A 23,049-nucleotide genomic window follows, 5' to 3' on the forward strand; every position below is an offset into this window, starting at 1 on the left:
GGCTTTCCCAGATAGTCCCCACCTGGGTGAGAGCTTGTGTTTTATAATAGGTCTTAGAAATAAAAATCTAAAAAACTAGACTGACAAAAATTAATGAATTGTTTAGTAGGATATTAGGTTTCTGTCATACTTAGTTTTTGTTTTAACCAATCTATTACAGTGATTTGAGACATTTTAACAAGTAAACTTTTACATTACATTTTTCCATATTAAATCACCAAATTTTGTTATTGCAGAATGTGATGGTTGTTAGCTGTGTTTATCCTTCTTCAGAGTAAGTATAGAGATTTTTCTGCTTCTAATATGTATTAAAGTAGGTTGCATTTATTGTTCATGTAATCAAGCATAAGATGTGTGAATACTTATGAACCTACTCCTCCAAAGTAAAATAGTGTCAGTGCACAGAGTTTATTCCTGGCTTTGCACTCAGGAATTACTTCTGGTGGTGCTCAGGGGACCATATGGAACGCTGGGAATCAAACCTGGGTTGGCCGTGTGCAAGGCAAACGCCCTACCTGCTGTACTATTGTTCCAGCTCCTGACATGTTTTTTTTTCTCCCCCCGTAAAAAGACTTGTCATGGAGTTTAAATGACTGCAATCTGAACATTTTATTTTATTGTATTGTATTTTGGCTTTTTGGGTCACACCTGGTTCAGGGGTTACTTCTCCTGGCTCTGCATCCAGGAATCGCTCCTGGCAGTTTTCAGGGGTCCATACGGGATTCTGGAGATCAAACCTGGGTTGGCCATGTGCAAGCAAATGCCATACCTGCTATATACTACTGCTCTGGCCCCTGAACATTTTTTAAAATTTATGTACTATTAAGGATTTTGGGTCCTGAGATGCTATTCTAGATAACTTTCCTGGGTCTCATTAGGGTATTAGACCTCTGCAGATTGGAATACTCCTCTTCTTGATGGGAAAGATTACCAGTTGACAAGATTCATACAGCAACTTGTCAGTTAAGGGCACAGACTTAGACATTAATTACATTTCATATTTTTGTGAGTGGATGTCCTGGGAAATACAGGTTGTTTATTAGTGTTCTGGCCTTAAAAATTGGATTCCATTAGTGTTAATCACTCTTCCAGAATTATCCCTCGATATTGCCAATTCTGGAGATGTGGGTTTACTATCTGGTGGAAGCTAATTAGGAGGAAGTGGGTATTGCTGGTTTAAGATTAAAATGTCTCTTTGATTGGGGGCCAGAGCGATAGTACAGTGGGGAGGGTGTTTGCCTTGCATGTGGCTCACCCGGGTTCGATTCCCTGGTGTTCCCTTTATCTTGGGAGCACCACCAGGAATGATTTCTGAGTGCAGATATATATGTAATTCTGTAATTATGCTTTTAATTTTGTTTTGGTTTTGGGACCACACCCAGTGATGCTAAGGGGTTACTCTTGGCTCTGCACTCATGAATTACTCTGGTGGTGCTCAGGGGCCCTTACAGGATGCCAAGGATCAAACACAAATTGGCCACATGCAAAGCAAGCACCCTGCCTGATGTACTATCTCTTCAGCCCAGTTAAGTTACTTCTTAGAGAATTTTTTTCCTCTTTGATTCTGGGTAGTGAGATGTTATAAAAAGGTCTTTCTAGACAAATGGTTCTCGCTTTTTATGTATATATGTAAATTAAATTACCATGAATTTCAAAGTTACGGTTCATAATTAAGTTTTAGTCATATAGTGTTCCAATACCAGTCCTCTTAATCACTGACCACTTCTCTCCATCAGTGTCCCTGTTTCCTCTCACTCCCCAGCTGCCCCTGTGGCAGGTACTTCATATTACTCCTGGCTCTGCACTCAGAAAGTCACTCCTGGTGATGCGTGGGGGGCCATATGGGATGCTGGGGATCAAACTCGGATCAGCCATGTGCAGGGCAAGTGCCCTGCCCATTGTACTATCACTCAGGCCCTGTGGCAGGCCCTTACTGTTCAGTTTCTGCTGTCTGCTCCAGAGGGACAACTTCCCTGTGCCAGTGTCTTGCGGTGCCCTCTCCTTTCCCCCACAGGTGGCAAGCTTTCTGCTATAAACCATTTATCTGGCTCATTATTTCTACATTGCCTTTGGGCAGTTGTTATTCCTCTACTGCTCCTTTTATGAGGGCATGGGGCATGCCCAGTGATTCTCAGGGATGCCTCCTGGCCTGGCTTAGGGGATCATACATGGTGCCAGGGATTGAACCCTGGTCAAGGCAAGACAAGTGCCCTACCCGCCTTACCCGCCTTACTATTGGTATGGGCCCTCCTTTTGTTTTATATCCCGCGTAGGAGAGCATTTTAATTCTTTTCTCTACTGATTACATGCAAGGCAGCACCCTACCCACAAGGCAGGGATTCTGGTTCTGTTCCGCCTGATTAACTTCACTCAGCATGGTATTCTCCAGATCCATTCTTATATGAAATTTTTTTAAATGTATTACATTGATAACATCTAAATTTTAAAGACTCGTAGCATGTAATTCTGTGAATTTTAAATTTTGTTTTGGCCACCCTGAGGTCTTATTCCTGGTTCTTGGCATCATACAATGGCAGGGCTTGATCTGGCATCCTACGTGCTGCAAAGCACATACTGCAGCCCTTGGAGCCATTTGCCTATCCCGTTCTGTTGTGCTCTCTGGGGGATGCACAGCTTCTGGTGTTTACCCATACTTGGGAGATGTGTGCCAGTGAGCTCACTTGTTAACAGTGCTAAGAATCACAAGTGACTACCAGGATTGTACTTATCATCATAAGGCGATGCCGGGTATCAAACTCATGCCCCCCTGCCTATATGGCAGATGCTGTATTACTGTATGTCTGATGCTGTACTTCTGTGCATACATCCCAGTGACTCGAGAGTCCTGATTCTTACCAGAATTAAAGAACTGAATCATCTGTAACAATTCCTTTTTATTTTGATTCCTAATAGGAAAAACAGTTCCAATAGTTTAAATCGAATGAATGGTGTTATGTTTCCTGGAAATTCACCAAATTATACTGACAGGTAAGATTTACTGTGTTAGCTAGATAGATGACCTACTCAAGTACTTGCTATAGTCTCCTAATGCTCCATGGGCCCAGCAGTGCTGGGAGCCACTCGATCATACTGTTCACGGAATCAAAACTGGGACTCATGCCAGACATGCCCCCTAGCCCTTTGAGCTATCTCCATGGCCCTACCTGATGGTGCTCAGGGGACGGGGTGCTGGGGATTGAACCTGGTTGGTGTCATGCCTGGCAAGTTCCTACTACCTGTACTCTCTCTAGTCCCACCCTGTCCCTGCTTTTTTTGAAAAAAAAAAAAAATGAGGATTTTATGGGGGGAGCATGGGGGCTATTGCTGAGTCAATTTGATCCATAGATCTGAAATTCAGAATTACAGTAAATATTTGATATTCTTATATAAACAACCATTGGGAGGGATGACTTGTTTTTGTTTGGGAGCCGCACCTGCGGGTGCTTAGGACTTCCTCCTCTCTCTCTGCTCAGGGATCTCTCCTGGCGGGGCTTGGGGAACCACGTGTGGTGCCAGGGATAGAAACCGGTTTGGCCGAATGCAAGGCAAGCGCCCTACCTGCTGTACCAAGGCTCTGGCACAAGGAAGGGGTGATGTTTTACACAAATGGAAAAACAGTGTTCATTTGTTTTATGTAGGTCTAATATAAATGGTCCTGGAACACCCAGACCACTTAATCGACCAAAAGTTTCCTTGTCAGTCCCTATGACTACAAATGGCTTGCCTGAGAGTACAGACAGCAAAGAGTCAAATTCACAGCAAAATGACGACAAAAGTCGCAGGTTTGTATGTCATTTATCTTTAAGGCAGAAATTCATTAAAATAATTGCGGTTTTTCACTGTTTATTGAGGGATAGAAAATGGTTTTAATGTATACACTGAAGATAGGCATAGAAAGGCCTGGAGCACTATTTGGGGAATAGCATCATAAGCACTCATGGTTTTATTTTGCTTTCGAAAGTTTATTGAAAAAAGTAGTCGTAAATGTCTTGAAATTTTGGTAGTAACATTATTTGAATAAATTACCACTGTGAATTAAAAGAAAAAATATGCCAGTATACCATGTAACCAGTCGCAAAAATTTATTGACTAGTTACTTAGATTCATGAAACAGTTTGGGTTCCCTTGATAATATTCTCTTGTGTTTTTCTTTGCCCAGACATTATAAGTGAACTTTTGACACCGAAATGTAATTTTTAAAATTAGAGCATCTTAAAAATGAAAACATAGGTTGTGAAAGTCTTAGTAATGACATTTTGAAACATTTACAGTGACTCTCCGACATCTGACTCAGAAGGTTCCTCAGTGAGTCCTATAAAAAATAAACATCCAGATGAAGATGCTGTGGAATCCGAGGGACATGAGGTAAAAAGACTCAGGTTTGACAAAGAAAGTGAAGTCAGAGAGACAGCCAGTCAGACATCTTCCAGTGAAGGATCTTCAGTTATGATAGAAGAAACTGAAGCAGCATCTTCACCGCGGGACAAAAACAAAGAAAGTAGTTGTACCAGGCAGCATTGTACAGAGGAGGATGAGGAAGAGGATGAAGATGAAGAAGAAGGTATTTAGAGACCATCTGTAAAAGGGTGGAGTAAGGAGATTCTCAGATTCTTGCACTTCATTTTTGCGTGAAAGAATGTAAATATTGGAACTTCTTATAATGCTGATGTTGGGCTTTTTCACACCTGTTTATAGTTGCTGCTGAGTTTCAGGGGCTATGATTTGAACTATAGAATATCAGAATTCATGAAACTTAAGGAGGTATTTTGAAAATAAAATTTAACTACAACAACATTTGCTTATTTTTAGAGTCTTTTATGACATCAAGAGAAATGATCCCAGAAAGGAAAAATCAAGAAAAAGATTCTGATGATGCCTTAACTGTGAATGAAGAGACTTCTGAGGAAACTAATCAAATGGAGGAATCTGATCTGACTCAGCCTGAGAAAGATTTACATTCTGAAGCTAGTGAAAATACAGGCCCTGTAAGTAGTGGTTCTGATTACCATGAATCAGAAGAATTAGTAGGATCCAATTCCAGTAAAACTGGAAAGATTCTCTCAGAATCATCTATGGAAAATGACGACGAAGCCACAGGAGCCACAGATGAACCAATGGAACAAGACTAACTATTTAGAAACATTTAGATGCAGTATTTTACATACAGTTCTGGTTTTACACTGTATAAAACTTTTATGTAATAAAGTGGACCTTTAGTTTTACAAGAGAAGCAGGTTGTAAAATAAAGTACTTTATGGGATAAATCCTGAGAGTTGTAGTGAGAACTGTGAATATCAGCTCCTCTGGGTCCTGCTTACCGCTGACTTTTTGGGGGTCTGGTCAAATCAGTGGTTTGTGTATAGATTTTTTTTTTTAATTTAGAATTAAAGGTTTTAAACTGGAAGGTAATAATTATAATTTTGAAAACCTTTTGGAGATTATCGCATTTAGTTTACTACATATGAAAGAAAGCTTTTTGTCTTCTCTCTTTGGGACAGCTCTAGCAGTTTTTGTATTTTGGTCATACTTTCAACATTTTAACGTGAATTATAGGGTTTCATGCTGGTTTCCAGATTTTGTTTGGCTGTGTACAATGGAACGTTAAGTCATATATACATATATATATGTGTGTGTGTATATATATATATTATTCTAAGGGGGGAAATGTTATATTTTTCTGTTTCTATAAGAGATGACTACAGTGGATACTTTTTCTATTGGTAATGATTGAGTTCACCTCTTTCAGAAGACAGTTTCTTTCTCTTCTGCGGATTCAAATAAAATCTGGCCCTTGTGAAACCCTGGAAATGTTAAGTGTGTTGAAATACCAGGTTAAACACATTCCAAGAGATCTGTTCAACTAAAATTCTTTTGTATACTTCTGAGGTGCCTGAGAAAAAGACTTCATTATTTATGAGAAAATGTGCTTTATCTTGGAAATTGTGTTCAAACATTAGTGTACTATTTTGTAGAATGAATGCTTGTAAAGCTGATAGGAGTCCATCTCAGAAGAACCGGGGAGGTTCCTTTTACCTTTTGCTTGCTTTTTTGAACATTGTGAATATTACACATTTCTTCCTAAATTATTCTAGAGTATGCAAATGTCAATGGTATGAAACACCACTGTACTGGAAGAATTAATATATACTTAGCAGTGTGTACCAGAGCTAAATGACTAAAGCTTTAGGGGTGCATAAAAACCACCATAATTTGTATGACATTTTGAAGTGAATTAAATATTTTTGAACATGCTTCTTTGACAGCCAGTGTTATATTTTTCAGATCAACACAAAGCACAATGATTACTCTAAACTCGATATTTTCAAATTCACATATTTAAAGTCATACAAGCTGCAACTTCCCTGTCAAAATTACTGGCTGCCAAATTTATACCTGTTTCTTCAGCTGTACCTTTTGATATTTAGAATTTTTAAATTTCTGTAGATTTTGTAGAATGTAATGTGTTCACTGCCTTTGTGAAGCGGTATATAATTGTATAATTTCTGTGTGTAAACCGAATGCTTGGGCTTTCAATACAGTATTCCTATAAAGCAATAAATATTAATGTTATGAAATATTCGAGTACATTTTTATCAAAATATAAAAGAACCCCTTTTTTAGTTTCAGATACCTGAAGTACACAGATGAACTTAAACCGCAAACAGTTTCTGACACTATATCATATGCTTTGGGGGTGATTGGGGCGGCAACCACAAACTTTGCATTTTGAGTACTTCATTGCTGACTAAAATTAGCAAAATGATTTGGCTCCAAGTTATGTTTCTAGGGTATTATACTACTGACTGACTGTCAGGTTCACAGCATCTAGAGAATATATTTATGTTATATCTGTTAGTTTAATTAAAAACTAATCTGATTTATTTTACCCATGTGAAGGGGAAGTAATCAAAAATTGTAAATTAAAAAAATTTTGCAAAAATGTTAAAATTAAGCAAATTTTAAATGTGACATTTGTAGTGACATTTTGTTGAGGGGTATTTTGCCAATGAACAGATTTTAAACACTTAAGTTTAGACATTTTGAAATTTTCTTTAGAATATTTATGAAATTATTGTCAATAAACCTATTCTTTAAGAGCCTGTGACCTTTTGATATTTTTATTTTAGTAGTCCCATGGACCATTTGTTAAGAGATTTAACTTTGTTGGTTATAAATTGAAGATTTAGCATCATGATTTTAAGTGTGGTCTGTGGTTTAATTTGTACACTTGCAGTTGCAATTTTTGCAAGGGCAAATATATTTCTTTATTAAATAAAGTACAATAATGGTTAATGTACCAATATGCCATCACTGAACTCTATGAGAGATCTACATTTTAATCTATAGTTTGATAGTTTTAATATTTATTAGCTATTCATGGATCAGACTTGTTGGCTGTTAGAACAGAAACTGTAGAATGCTCATGGAATATTTTATTTAAGGTAGAGGAATACTCTTTTATTTATTTTTTTGCTCAGGGCTTATTCCTGGCTCTGTGCTCAGGGATCACACTTCCTGGTGGGCTTGGGGACCATGTGGGCTGCTGGGGATTGAACCTTGTCGTCTGCATGCAAGGCAGACGCCCTACCCACTGTACTCACCCCCTAGACAGGATACTTTAAACTGGGAACCCTTGATCAGCTGGTTTTAGATAGTGATACCCATTGGATATACGTTTTCACAAGCATGAGTGTGCATAGGTGCAACCTTACACAGACTTGGCTGAAAGAAACTCAGTTGTAGGAGCTGATTGAAATGTGAATTTTAAAAAGAAATTGTAGGCATATTTTCTGAACATTGGGAGAGTAATGTTAGACCTAAATAACAAGACCTCAGTCAGTTAATTACTGGGGGCAGTGTTTTATTTTGGCCTTAGCAAATTGCCAGTTAAAATCTGTAGACTCTCAGCCCAGATAAAAGCTTGAAATGCTTATGAGGAAATTTTAAATATACGTGTTTTTTTAGGCCCCTTTTTAAAAATGAAAAAGAATCTCTTTACATTAAAAAAAGAACTTTACATTCTTAAAAGGTGGAATGGAAATTAGTGGAGAATGCCATGTTTTAAATACTGATTTTTCATTTTCTTAGTGTTTTACTGTAAGTTTTTGTTTTAAATACATCAAATTAGTGGACTCACCTTGTCATGGAGCTTGAGAAGCTTTGGAAGTATTAAGAATCTTTGGTTTCGAAAGACAGCCCAGCCAGATACTCTTACGGCCAGGCGGTGTGGCCCATTGAAGCAGGATTGCTTAGGGTCTTGTTTTCCTGGTGTAGATAGGCATGCATTTATGCGTTTCTGCATTTGTAAAATTCGCAATTTTTCAAATAATGTAAATGTTATATGCTAGCTTATAAAGGTACTGGGCAGGTTTTAAAGCTGCTACGATGTTTGATCATGAGATGTAATTTGTAAAAATGAAAATGCAACTTGTAGAACCAAAGGATATAAAAGTTTTGGCTAGTTTCAAATTGTCTTTCAAATAGGAGTCTCTTAAAATACTTTTGTTTAAATCAAATGAAGCTCAGTTTTCTTGAGATTTATACTAGACCATAAAGTGAATACATGCAAAGATCTTGTAACTTAATTTGGAATTATAATTAGGTATACTGGATTATTGGCCTAATAAGAATGCTAGACTGTATTGGTTAGAATACAGCTAATATTTCACAATTTAAAAATACTCAGTACGGACACTTTTCAGAATATTATTATTCCAGCCTGGATCCTAGTTTATTTGCCAAATGTATTTTCATAATGCAATAAAATGCAAATTAGAAGAATACCTTTACGCGTGGAATCATTTTATTTGCTATAGTGGTTCATACAACCTTCAGCTTTCACCTACCGGTTCCCCCAGCATGGTTCAATATACACACACACCTGCTCTATAAGGAGAAAATATTTGCTATGTGACTTTAATGATAAACAGCTTTTTGTTATTTCTGCATTAAGTGGACTGCGGTTTCTGGCCCTTGGAGCACTTGCTCTCAGACAACCACAGTAAGAAACTGGGAGCTGCCACTGAGAGGGTGCGATCTCTTGCTTTTTCTGGGTTGTCGTGTTCAGATAATAGTCTGACTCTGATAGTAGAAAACTTTTAATTAAACATGTTTCTGATAAACAGGTTTTCCTCATCTCTTAACCCAAGTAGGAAGGTCATTTTCCCACGGCCCAGAATGAGATGAGATGTCTGCTTCTGTGCTGTTCTCTGCCAGTGCAGAGCCCCAGCCAGGGCCATACCTGAGGGCCTGCCTGTATTAGAGTGCATTGAACGTTCTTGTAGTTGAGTTAGTTTGACTTAGATGTAGGGGGTTAGATTTCTGTGTAAACTTTTAACACCTAAATTTCATCAGTTCCATGTCTGCTGACTCAGCTGTTAAACATGCTTGCAAGGAAGTGGCCATAGTTGAAGTCAGTTGGATTTTGCGTGTACACAGGCTGCAACTTGACTTTCTGCCCACTTGAAAGATGCAAATTTTATTTTTAAAGGCTTTGTGGCTAGGTAAACTCCATTGAATTGTCCTTCAAGATGATCAGAGAAGACTGCTGCAAGACACCTGTGGCTATGGGAGTTACTCCTGGCCTCTCCAACACAACAGGAAATCACTAATAATAGTATTGTAATCCGAGCATCAGCAACTCCCTCCTCCTCCCTTCCTCCCTCCCTCCAAAACAAAAGTTACAACACATCCTTGTTGAGAGTAAGCGGGAGTGTTTTCCATTAGTCAGACCCACTTCAGATGTGCAAGGGGGCTTTAAGACTGGGTCAGTCATTCCTGGCTTAAGAAGTCTGCATTTGGGTGTGGCCAGCCATGAGCAAGATGCGCTGTAGCCTCTGCTACCTTTATTCTGGGTCACATACTTTCTCCAGAATTTAGAATACTGTGGACGAGAAGGGAAAATTGAATTGATGGTAAAGGTTACCTGTGCATTTAGGAATGCACACTATCTTCCATTTTGCCCTCAATACCTAAATTTTAGTTACTCAGTGCAGAAGAGTTTTGTTGCTTTTTTGTTTTGGTTTGGGGTCATACTCAATGCTGTTCAGGGCCTACTCATGAGTTTGTGCTCAGGGACCTTTCCTGAATGACATTACTCAGAGGACCACTTGGCTAATATGCGAGGCAAACAGCCTATTTACTATACTATTCTTCTGGCCCAAGAGAGCTGTTTAGCTTTTTAATAGGAATTAAAGTCAGGAGATCAGAATTTATCACGAACTACTTGGTGATTCAAAACAACAATTTATGGTGTTTCGTGATCCTGTTTTTGTACTGAAGAAATTCAGGAAGAAATTCCGGGTAAACGTATAGACGTGTTTCCAAGATATTTAATAGTCCCCTCTAGAAATTTATGTAATAGAGCCAGGAAATATTACAGGTGTGTTGTCTTCAGGTTGGATCTCATGTAAATACCAAATTTCTGGAAAATGAAAAAAATAACATCGGACACATGCAAATAAATAGTACCTGTTGTCAACTTCTGTGGGTCGCCGTATTGGAGGGGATGTCGAGAGAGTAGACTCAGTCCATACTTCGGGAGAATTCAGTCACTTAATGATAAGCTGTGGGTGATACAGGTTACACCCTGTGGTGTGGGAATTGGGGGTCCCTGTGGGCACACTGCCAGCAGAGGGTCAGCAGTTCTGTTAGGTTTGCCTGTCTGTGCCTTAAAGAGATCATGGTGGCCCATGAGTGCCCTCTTGGCAATCTGTAAAGACTTGTTGAAGGATACAAAGCTTCAGCAGAGTAGCTGTGTTGCAAGGCTGTGGGTCAAGCCACGCTGTCCCTAGCTAGACATCCTGGGAAGGTCAGTGGTACTTGGAGCCTTAGTTTCCTTACCTGTAAAGCAGGAGAAATAGTTCTGTCATGCTGTATATCAGGCTATTGAGAGCAGTCAGTGTAATAATGAGCCCAGATAGAGTCCAGGATCTTTTGGTTTTTGTTTTGGGGCACCCTGGGTAGTGCTCAGGGATCACACCTGGTGGGGTTTAGGAGACCATGTGGGATGCTAGGAATTGAACCCAGTTCAGCATGTGCAAAACAAGCACCCTACCTGCTGTACTCTGTCTCTCTGGCCCTTAGTTCAGGGCCTTATTTTTAAAAGGAATAAAGATACTTTGAAAAATACTTAAGATGGGATGTGGGATATTGTTACAAAGGTGAACTCAAGAAAGATAAAAGAGTAAAATATTGGGGCTAGAGCGATAGCACAGCGGGTAGGGCGTTTGCCTTGCATGTGGCCAACCCGGGTTTGAATCCCAGCATCCCATATGGTCCCCTGAGCACCGTCAGGGGTGATTCCTGAGTGCAGAGCCAGGAGTGACCCCTGTGCATCGCCAGGTGTGACCCAAAAAGCAAAAAAAGAAAGAAAAAAAGTAAAATATTAGGGGCTGGAGAGTGCAGTAGGTAGGGTGCTTGCCTTGCATGCGGCTGACCTGGGCTCATCCCCTACCTTCTCATGGTCCGACGACCCTCAGGAGTGATTCCTGAGTGTAGAGCAAGGAGTAACACCTGAACATTGCCAGGTGTGACCTCGCACTCCCCCCGCCCCTCCCGCCAAAGAATATTGTAAAACATGGTAAAAAAAAGTGGAATAGCTTTCGCTTAATTAAGGAAAGAGAATATAAAAAACAGCATTAGTATTAAGTGCAATGCTGTGATTGATTGATATGAAGAAATCATCTTAGTTTCTCACGTGCACACCCTGAGAGAACAGCACTCAGGCAAAGTCCGTATTGGCTCATTTTAGGCGTTTTTGTTTGCTTGGTTTTGCAGGGAGGCGACTGGGGCCCAAACCCTCCAGTGCTCAGGGCTCACTCATGCATGTTGTGCACAGTGTGCCATAGGTAGTGTCAGGTGTGATCTGCCTGTAAAGCACGTGCCTCAGCCCCCGCCCTACCTCTCCAGCCTGTATTGACCTATTTTAATGGAGATTAAAAGCAAAATCTTTGTTACTTTAAACAAGCTGAACATTGAGCATTGTCAAGTCCTGAGAAAGATTTTGCTTTATGATAGTTGTAAATAAATGAGACTATGATAGCACAGCAGATAGGGCATTTGCCTTGCACGAGGCCAACCTGGGTTCAATTCGTCCCTCTCGAAGAGCCCGGCAAGCTACCAAGAGTATCCCACTCAACACGGCAGAGCCTGGCAAGCTCCCCGTGGCGTATTCGATATGCCAAAAAACAGTAACAACAAGGGGCTGAAGCGATAGCACAGCGGGTAGGACCTTTGCCTCACATGCGGCCGACCCGGGTTTGATTCCAACGTCCCATATAGTCCCCTGGGCACTGCCAGGGGTAATTCCTGAGTGCAGAGCCAGGAGTAACCCCTGTGCATTGCCGGGTGTGACCCAAAAAGCAAAAAAAAAACCCAAAAAACAGTAACAAGTCTCACAATGGAGATGTTACTGGTGCCCTCTTGAGCAAATCGATGAACAACATGACTACAGTGCAGTGCTACTTACTCATGTCCTCAGTAAATTCTGATACATTTTCTTTTCCAGTTTTCCTCACTGTTGCTGTTTCTAGTTCCTTAAGCTCTTCACATTGCTGCTTAAATTGATTCTGCGAATCACTCTTTTTCAGAAGAGACTCATGTCTTACATTCTGCTTCTTTGAATTAATTTTTTCCCTGCATCTCTAGAAGCACCCTTACCTATTCTTGACTTGCATTCTCAACTACCAATAACTGATGTTGAACATCCTCTATTTTTCTCATCTCTGGCCACTGTTTTCTGAAGAAAGATGACTTTTCCAGCTTCACATCTTTTGGTTTGGGGACCACACCTTTGCTTCAAGGTCTTCTGCTGACTCTGCTCACAGATCTCTCCCGGTGATGCTCAGGGGACCCTGTGTGGTGCTGGGGATTGAATTGGACTTGACCATATGCAAGTCACGTGTCTTAACCCCCCTCTCCCTCCCACCCTTCCTTCCTCTCCCCGTCCTCTCCTCCCTCCAAGTCCCTCCCTCCTTTCCCTCTCTCTCTCCTTCCCTCCCTCTCCAGTGAGGTGTGCAGATGCACTGTTAATCTCAAACCCTGGCTCTTGGTTCATGGGCCCTTGGTTCATCCTATTCCAGGGCCTGCGTTCAGCACCAGGGTCAGGGTCCCTGCAGCGTTCCATGCTGTTTCTTACCCAGATATCCTGAGTACCTGACTTAGTCTTGATGCAGATGATGCAGAAGCGGGGGCAGTGGGTCTGTGTGTGTTCGCAATTCCCAGGTTCTTCAATATTTTCAAGGATGAAAATATTGAGTGTTGTGCTGGCGCAAGCCGAGAATGAACAGAGAGAGAGAGAGCTCAGGATAGGATAGTAAGTTTATTAGAGGCTCAGAGCTGAGGACCCCAAGTCAGAGGAGAAAGAGACTTGGAGCTCCATTTGCTGAGAGGGTCTTCCTTTTATTCTCTAAAGGTGGGCTACAAACTACATACTCTTATCAGTGAAAAAGGAGATGTAGAAATAATTGGCAAAAAACAATTAATGCATCTTTCCCACATGGTGTGGCCTTCAGGCGCTCAAGGGAAAAAGCCGTGTCAGTATATCTCGCCCATTTGGTACGACCTTCAGGGCCCGTCTCCCTCGCGCTCCCATAAATCTGTCAGGCCCAGTCCACTCCCATAAATCCGCAGGCTGGTGCTCCCTTCACTCCGTTCACTGGGATCATAAAAGGATGCTGCTTCCCCCCCCCCCCCTTGTTACATTCAGGGGGTCAGTTTCAGTTTCTCAGTCCCCGTCACATTTTCATTTTTGTTATAGTTTTATAATTCTCATTACATACAGCTTATTTGTCATTACAGAGTAATAAAGATGCTCAGACTCAGTTAATTGGAAAGTAGAAAAGTTTACTAGAAAGTAGAAAAAAAAGCACAAGAAGATTCCCAAATGGGGAGGGACTTAATATAGGACTAATTTAAGGTTCGGGAGTTCTGTGGCAGCCTTTTGAAGGGCTCCTGGCCTTCCTTGCCGGTTGGCAAGTGTTTACAGAAGGTGCCAGAAAAGTCACAGGATGTCAGGCTTAGGTTTCGGGTGGGGGAGATGGAGGGGTGCACACCCTGCAGTGCATTAGCCCCTGGGAAGGGACCCAGGCATTTTGACAGCTGCCTCGTGTTCCCAGCCCTCTTCTCCAGCCTCTTGATCCTTGTAGCCTTTGCTTGGCTCAAGCCTTTTTACTGTGGGCCATTGAAAGCAACCTTGTGGGGCTGGAGCGATAGATAGCACAGCTTCTTCAAGGAGGTAGGGCGTTTGCCTTGCACGTGCTGAACCCGGTTCAATTCCCAGCATTCCATATGGTCCCCTGAGCACCTCCAGGAGTAATTCCTGAGTGCAGAGCCAGAAGTAGCCCTGGGCATCGCCAGGTCACTGTCACTGTCACTGTCATCCCGTTGCTCATCGATTGGTTCGAGCAGGCACCAGTAACATCTGTCATTGAGAGACTTACCGTTTTTGGCATATCAAGTACACCACAAGTAGCTTGCCAGGCTCTGCCGTGTGGGCTCCATACTCTAGGTAGCTTGCCGGGCTTTCCGAGAGGGGCGGAGGAATCGAACACGGGTCTGCCGCGTGAAAGGCGAATGCCCAAACGCTGTGCTATCAAGCCAGGTGTGATCCAAGAAGAAGAAAAAAGTAAAGCAACCTTGCCTGGAAATGTAGAATAGAGAAGCCATTCAGCATTATTCCTTAGAGAATTAGGAAGTGAATATGTGAAACCCTTGCCCCCCCCCGCCCCCGCCAGAGACAGTGGGGGGTGGGGAGCTGTCAGGAAAGTCACGTACCATATTTCTAACCGTCTGTGAAGTTAGACTGAAGTGTGAAACCCCAGCAGAACAGAACACACACTGAGACTCACAGCATCTGCGTCAAGGCTCTTCTGACGAATCCTGCAAGCTCTCTCTGGTTTGCTTCGCTTTAGTTCATGAGATGATCCTGCCAGGAAGCAAAATACAGCTTCAGCCCTTGGGGTCATCCTCTGTCTTAGACACGGCAAGGAAATAGGAACTCCCACCCTGGTGCTTCACTCATACCCGATACTTTCCTGCTGTTCTGTTTCCCTGACTTTCAGGACATGGAACTTTTTCTTTTCATAGGAACTCCTTAACTCTGTTTCAATATGGAATTTCACTATAAGCCTTTTGTTTATTTTCTTTGCTTTTGTTTTGGGGCCACAGCCAGCGGTGCTCAGGGCTTATTCCTGGCAGGGCTCAGGGGACCATATGTGGTGCAGGGGATTGAACCCAAGTCAGCCACATGCAAGGCAAATACCCGCCACACTGTAACATTGCTCCAGCCCCCTGCAGTATGAGCATTTTATTATTTTTTTATTTAAATTTTATTCAATCACCATGTGGAGGGTTACATAGTTCTCAGGATTATGTCAGTTATACGATACTCAAACACCCTTCCCTTCACCCGTGCCCATATTCCATCACCAACCACCCCATTATACCTCCCGCCCCCTCCCACCCCCTCCCGCCCCCCCAGTCCCCGCCCTTGTAAGTGATAAGTTTCACTTCGTTTACGCTTTATCTTGGTTACAGTCCATGTTTCAACACATAACTCACTATTGTTGCTAGGGTTTCCCCCCAAAAAAGAAAAGACAGTCCCACTGTCAAGGAAGCATTTGATGGCTCTCCATTGCTGAGAATGTAGAGATGTTAAGTCCCGCTGTTTGTTACATAACTTTTCTATTTTTTTCCCCCCTTGTCCCGCGCCACCAAGTTCACGCCTGTTTAGTAATTGCCACGCTGCCTGACAAAGGGAAAACAAACCAAAAAAGATGGTTATTTCCCGTCATCAGCCGGCGTGGGGCTCTGGCTTAGTTGATAGCCTGGTAGAATGTCTGCAAGCAGTTTCTGGAACCAAAAGTAATACGCTGGTATCGGCCCCGACTCGAGATTCCACCAGCGTCCCGCTGTTCAAGTACATAATAATTTATTCCCTTGTATCCCATTCCCACGCCACCAGTCCGTGTCAGCTTAATGGACATCATACTATGGTTAACGCCACGCCGCGTTTCTTCCTGAGAAAGAAGGATATTTCTTCTCAGCCGGCGTGGGGATATGGCTTAGTTCAGTCTATAGAGATGGCTACCACTTTGGTAGCCTTCAATATTTCAGCAAAAGACTTACTATTCTTGTTAGGATTTCCCACCAAAGTCCGACCCATTAAAAAGGAACCATTTCATATTGGTGATGATTAAATGACAATAGGTTGCGCGGCCATGGCAGCGGCCTCGCGGCTTTGAATTTCTGTATAAAGTCCAGGGAAAGTACAGCCAGAAATTACACGTCACTATAAACTTTAACCCTATTATGGTCCCCCCAAAGTCCAACCCATTACAAAGGAACCATTTCATATTGCCGATGATTAGATGACATTAGGCTGCCGCGGCCGTGCGGTTTTGGGTTTCTATATAAAGTCCAGGGAAAACTCTGCCTAAAATTCTATCACTACAATCTTTTACCCTTCAACAAAAAACTCAGTACTATTGTTTGGAGTTTCCTCCCAACGGTAAGCCCTGCCAAAAAGGAACATTTACACGTTGCTGACAATCAAGAGATATTAGGTTGCGCGGCTGCTATCGGTCGCGCGGCTGCAATTGGATTTCTATATGAAGTCCATGGAAAATACTTTTGGTAATTGCATCACTCGCTGGCAGCGCCTGGGCCAGTAGCTCCAAGCACACAGTTTGGAGGCATTTTGGGGGCGCCGCTCGTGTCCAAAGTGGTTCAGTTGCCTCCGGGGTCGATCTCGCGCGGGGCCGGAAAGGCAGTATGAGCATTTTAAAGAAATGTTCACATCTGTGTAGCACCTCACAGGTATAAAAACTCTGGGTGTGCTCCCTGGCATGGCAAAAGAAATCGACTTTTTTGTGGGGTGAGTGATTTTAACTTCTATTGCATCACCTGATGGAATGACAGTGGTCTGAAGGGCGGATCATGGCACTTGCTCTCGTGGTCATCCTCTCTGGCTGATGGCCAGGGAGAGAGACCCAAGCTGTTCCCCAATGACTGAAAGAGCCTGAAGAAATCAAATGTCTCAGAAAGTGCCATTAATCAAGGCAGCAGCAATCTGCTCCTTTGTCCATGACAGACACGCTTCTTCAAGGAACACGGTCAGCCTGGCCGAGGGGTGCAGCAGTGAGTGGAGAGGGTTGAACGAGATGAGCGAAGTACCGGTCAGCATGGTGCCTTGTGCTGTGGGCCTGAATGGACAGGGAGAGGGATGGGGAGTTGGGCAGAGTCGTTTTCTTTGGGGCAGGGAAGGGACGCTTCCCAGGGTTGCCCATGGGCCCAGAGGCACCTTCCTGGGAGGGAGTTATAAGGGGAGAGCTACTCGGGCCGTCCCCAGCAGTGCTTCAGGGGGTCTCATGGTGCCAGAGTGGAATTCAGGGCCTCTTGCATACAAGGCATGTGCCCTCCCATGACATTTTTGTTGCGTGTGGCAGTGTATACCCATGCTCAGTCTCATACTCATGTACTTAAAATTAATAACTAGGTCCAGCTTCTTTTTGTGGTTTGGGGCCACCCCGAGTGGTGTTCAGGGCTTACTCCAGGCTCTGAGCTCACTGCTGTCAGAGTTGGTGAACCATGTGGGCTGTGGAGATTGAACTTGGGTTGGCCACATGCAAGACAGCACCTTGCCTGTTACACTCCGCTCTGGCCCTAGATCTGGCTTCTTACAAAACAATTGTTTTCCAGCTAAGTAGATTCATTTCTTGATTTCCCAAACTGCTGATGACCACACACAGTCATCATTCCTAACCCGTCGTTCCTAGGAACCTGGAACACTGCTCTAGAGAAGCTTATTTTCTTGGTTTGCTGGGGGCAGGGGGAGGTGCTGTTGGGGCCCCACTCAGCTGTATTCAGGGGTCACTCCTTGTGGTACTCAGGGCCATATGTAGTGCTGGGGGTTGAACTCAGGTCAGACACTTGCAAGGCCCATTTGCTACCCAGGTTCTAGCCCAAGAACACTTTTTAGTAGATTTTTCCTTTTGGCAGGGTGAAGGGAGGGGAGAAGCACATCCTATGGAGCTCCGGGGTCACTCCTGTTGGGGCTCAGGGGACCACATGTGGTGCCAGGGGTCAAACTCAGGTTGGCTGTGTGCAAAGCAAGCACTTTATCCACTTATTCCAGCCCTCAAGTTAAAAAAATATTTTTAACTTGAAAATGATGCAAAATGTTTCTACCTTTGTAACCTAACATCTATGTAACTAATTTTTAAAGTTTTTTTCTTCTAGTATTACTTGTTGCAAATACCAAGCAATAAAAAATGTATATAGTCTTGGGGGCTGGAGTGATAGCACAGCGGGTAGGGCGTTTGCCTTGCATGCAGCCGACCCAGGTTCAATTCTCAGCATCCCATATGGTCCCCCGAGCACCACCAGGAGTAATTCCTGAGTGCAGAGCCAGGAGTAACCCCTGCATATCGCCGGGTGTGACCCAAAAAGCAAAAAAAAAAAAAATGTATATAGTCTTGAGGCTGGGCACATGCTTTGTATTTAAAAGCACTAATTTGATTCCCAGCACTGCTGACTGTGGCCCCAACAGGAAATTCCCCCATTCTCTCTCTCTCTCCCTCTCTCTCCTTTCCCTTTCTCTCTCTCCCTCCCTTTCTCCCTTTCTCTCTCTCCCTTTGTCTCTCTCCCTTTCTCCCTTTCTCTCTCTCCCTCCCTCTCTCCCTCTCTCCCTCCCTCTCTCTCTCCCTCCCTCTCTCTCCCTTTCTCTCTCTCCTTTCCCTTTCTCTCTCTCCCTCCCTCTCTTCCTCTCTCTCTCCCTCTCTCCTTCTCTCCCTTTCTCTCCTCTCTCTCTCTCTCTCTCTCTCTCTCTCTCTCTCTCTCTCTCTCTCTCTCTCTCTCTCTCTCTCTCTCTCTCTCTCTCTCTCTCCCCCTCCCCCCCCCCCCGTCCCCTGACCTGCCCAGTGGAACCACATGAAACCCACTACCTGGGCACAGCGACCCACCTTTCTGCATTCCACAGGGCCTCAATCTCAGTCACTGTTTGGTGTTTGGTAGTTCATGTCATTTCCGCAGTTTCCCATATGGGTGCATCGCTGGTGTGACCTGAAAAGCAAAAAATAATAAAATTTAAAAAAAGATATTGGGGCTGGAGCAGAGCGATAGCACAGCGGGTAGGGCATTTGCCTTGCATGCAGCCGACCCAGGTTCAATTCTCAACATCCCATATGGTCCCCCAAGCACCAGGAGTAATTCCTGAATGCAGACCCAGGAGTAACCCCTGAGCATCACTGGGTGTGACCCAAAAAGGAAAAAAAAAAAAAGGTACATCTCACAATAATCTTTTAGTATCTGTATTGCAAACCACAATGCCCAAAAGAAGAGAGAGAGACAGAGAGAGACAGTGACAGAGACAGAGGGAGAGATAAGTGCCTGACATAGAGGCAGATGGGGTGGGGGGGGGCGGGGGTTGATGGGAGAGAAATACTGGGGACACTGGTGCTGGGAAATGACACCGGTGGAGGGATGGGTGTTGGAACAGTGTGACTGAAACCTAGTCATGAACAGCTTTGGAAGGGTCTATCTTAGTGATTCAATTTAAAAAAATTAAAAATAAATAAAAACAAAAACAACATGGTATATCTCTGTTGAAGATCACTTTTATCACTTAAAAAAAGTAAATTTCTTTATGGAAATTTTGCACACTTCTTGTCAAGTCTGATTCTTAAGGGCGATGACCCCATGGCCTAATATTACTGTATTATTTATTTTATTTTCTAACTTAGAGTAAGCTGCTTTTTTTTTTTCTTTGTATTGGGTCACACCTGGTCATACTTAGGGCTTACTCCTGACTCTGCACTCAGGAATCACTCCTGTTGAGTTTGGGGAACCATATGGGATACAAAGGATTAAACCCGGTTTGGCCATGTGCAAGGCAAATTCCCTACCTGCTGTATTATTGCCCCATCCCTAAGCTGCCTATTTTTGAATGGTCCATGAGGTTAAACCATTGTTATATTTTCAGTAGTTGAAACAAAAAAGAAAAATAGTATCTGGTGACACATGAAAAATTATTGTGGTTGTGTGGATGTGTGAGTGAGTGAGTGTGTTTGTCTGTGAGTGTGTGTGTGTTTGTTAGGTTTCCAAAAGACCATTGACTCTCCGGTGTCTTGGTTTATATGTCCTACTGCAAACATATAGCACAGCACAGCTGTTACAGGATGAGCACCAGGCCCTGCTGAAATTTTCACTGGATTTTGAAGAATCACAGACGAGAGAATTTAGAAAACCTTTTTTTTTTCTTTTGTCTTGTTTTATTTTTTGGCCATACCTAGTGATGCTCAAGGGTTATTCCTGGCTCTCCCCTCAGCAATTAACCCTGAAGGTGCTCGAGGACCATGTGGACGCCAGTGACCAAACTGGGTTGGCCTCACCCAAGGCAAGTAACCGACCCGCTGTGCTATAGCTCCAGTCTACATGAGACATCGTTGACGTTCCTTGGTGCAGAGCAGATCATTGCTCTGCACTGTCTTACCTCCTTTGGTACTGTTACTATTATTCTTGGTTATGAGAGAGACTGCAGTAAGTCTGCAGTTACCCACTCTATAACTGTGGGTAATAGAATGAGTAAGACACTTTCCTTGCATGCAGCCAATCCTGTTTCCATTCCCAGCTCTGGAATGGGAGTGATAGTACAGCGGGTAGGACCTTGGATACAGCCAACCTGGGTTTGATACCTAGCACCCTATATGGTCCCCCAGGCCTACCAGGCTTGATCCCTGAGAGTAGAGCCAGAAGTAAGCTCTGAGCATTACCAGGTGTGCCCCCCCCCAGAAAGAACATAGTATTATAACATGTGTAAATTCATTATAAATTCATACCTAAATACACTAACAGAGTAAATACTCCACCTTTTAGTCTTAGAATATAAGTTCTAACAGTGTAACCCTTTCCCTCCCCTCGCATTGAGGTATTATAGTCTATAACAGTTCCCACATTATGGCCAGGTGTGACCAAAAATAAAATCTTTTTTTTCAAGCCTTATTGAGGTTCAATTTGTCCTTGTGTAAAATACTATTGTGTAATTTTAAGGTGAATGATATGTTGATTGGCTACATTTGCGTATGACCAAATAATCACCTCTTTATATTGGCTATGATATTTGGGGACCACCAGAGTTCTATGGAGCAGAAGTCACGTGGTGCTGGGGAATCCAGCTCAGGGCTTTAGGGGCTCCGGGCTTGTGTTGGACTGCTTGAGCTATCTCCCCACCCTGGCCCTGTAGTCATTAATTTTTTTTTTTAGCTTGGCGATGCTCAAGGTTTACTCCTGGCTCCGCACTCAGGTGCTCAGGGGACCATCTGGAATGCTGGGGATTGAACCCAGGTTGGCCACATGCAAGGCAAATGCCCTACCCGCTGTGCTATTGCTTCAGCCCCTAGTCAGTAATTTTTATACCTTTGTTTTTTTCATTTGTGTTGGTTACACAGCTGTGTTCAGGGCTTACTCCTGTATCAGGGATGACTCCTAGAGGGACTCAGGGGACCATATGTGATGCCGGAGATTGAACCTGGGCCTACCATGTGCAAGGAAAACTCCATACCCATCAAACTATCTCTCAGGCTCTATTTGCTTCTTGTTTTTTAATTACACCTGACTTCTCAGGGCTTACTCCTGGCTCTGTGCCCAGAGATCACCCTTAGCAATGCTCAGGGTGTGTAATCACAAAATAAATGAGTGATCAGCTGCAGTGGTGGCCTTTCTCCTACCCGCTCAGTGGCCATGAGCCACTTCCCCACCCCGGCCTGCAGCTGCCACCAACAAACGCATGAAGGAGGGAACAGGGCCGCCAGGCTGGTTGATGATCAGTTGCCGGTTATTCCATTCTCCCCACAATGCCTGTTCCAGTCTCACTCTACCCTCATTCCCGTCTCCTCCTGTCCGCCATGCTATTCTCTCCACGCTGTCTTGTTTCACAGTCTTAGTCTCCCACCAACCTTCACGCATTGGGAGTAGCAAGCACACCTAGGTCCGCAGCACAATCAACATATGAAAGCCCTTCCTGATCTCCTGCAGCCAGGAGATCCACTCAAGGGCAGAATACCACCTAGGGTGTGTTTCTCCTTTTCTTAGTCCAATAACCATTTAAACGTTTATCTTAATTCTACTTCTTAATGTTAGTCATTTTGTATGGACACAATAAGAGATACATTGAGCTTGTAGGGTGTCTCTCCTGGGGACATCTCGCTATAGATCCCAGACTACAGTGCTCAGGCCGAATTAATCTTTCCTAACCCTAGCTGGGTCTTAATCCAGTTGTTACTCTTTGGATCATGACAGAATTTGTCCATGACCATGCTCTTCACATATACTTAAGTATTATGACTCTTAGCCTGGCCTGTTTCGATGCCAGGGTAGCTCACAGCTTGTCTTGGGTCTATCCAGTCCCTCATCAGGACCCTGCTTTTGGGGTGGTAGGAATTAAGGGTAACTGAGGCTTGAGTCGAGAAAACAGATGCCCAGGAGTGAATATTATTCGGAGTCAATTAACTCTCAAGTTACAAAAGCATGGCATAACTGTCTTCCTGTGTCTGTGCAAAAAGGACATTGCTCTGAAGTAAACTATGCAAAAGGACATAAGGGAAGGAGAAAAGCAATGTTTCACTTACAAATAAAAATCAACAGAGTCTGATTTGGGGGAAAAGGTGAATGACCAGTTGGGGAAGCAGAGCACAGAGAAGTTAAAGATAAATACAGAGGAATGGGAGTGCCTCCGGAGCACTGTGATGGGTGTAACCCAATAAACCTAAGCTCCTTACAGCCAGGAAGAAATGACAAACCAATGTTATCCTACACGGGACTATACATGGTGCCAGGGATTGAACGGAGGTTGGCTACTTGCAAGACAAGTGCCTTAATTCCTGTATTATTATCTCTCTGTTCCCCATTTTATACTTTATATTGCACACACAGATCATGGGAAAATGTTTTTCTTTTTTTGCAGTCAGGAAATGAATTCACAGCCTCCATACACTTGCAAGGCAATTGAACTGCACCCCTAATCCTGCATGCTTAGATAAAATCATGCAATTT

At 43.2% G+C, this 23,049-nt stretch overlaps 1 protein-coding gene across 1 annotated transcript in view; it reads left to right on the forward strand.

Moving 5' to 3' along the window:
- PPP4R2 (protein phosphatase 4 regulatory subunit 2) overlaps nucleotides 1-7,097 on the forward strand; it is a 60,569-nt gene extending 53,472 nt beyond the window's left edge. The window contains exons 5-9 of the mRNA XM_055135095.1: nucleotides 237-274; nucleotides 2,914-2,988; nucleotides 3,639-3,782; nucleotides 4,272-4,561; nucleotides 4,810-7,097. Coding sequence (XP_054991070.1) covers nucleotides 237-274; nucleotides 2,914-2,988; nucleotides 3,639-3,782; nucleotides 4,272-4,561; nucleotides 4,810-5,129 — 867 coding nt within the window. The 3' untranslated portion in view covers nucleotides 5,130-7,097. The remainder of the gene's footprint in view (nucleotides 1-236; nucleotides 275-2,913; nucleotides 2,989-3,638; nucleotides 3,783-4,271; nucleotides 4,562-4,809) is intronic.
- The last annotated feature ends 15,952 nt before the right edge of the window (nucleotides 7,098-23,049 follow it).

The sequence above is a fragment of the Sorex araneus genome, chromosome 4, assembly GCF_027595985.1.
Source record: "Sorex araneus isolate mSorAra2 chromosome 4, mSorAra2.pri, whole genome shotgun sequence".
Lineage (NCBI taxonomy): Eukaryota > Metazoa > Chordata > Mammalia > Eulipotyphla > Soricidae > Sorex > Sorex araneus.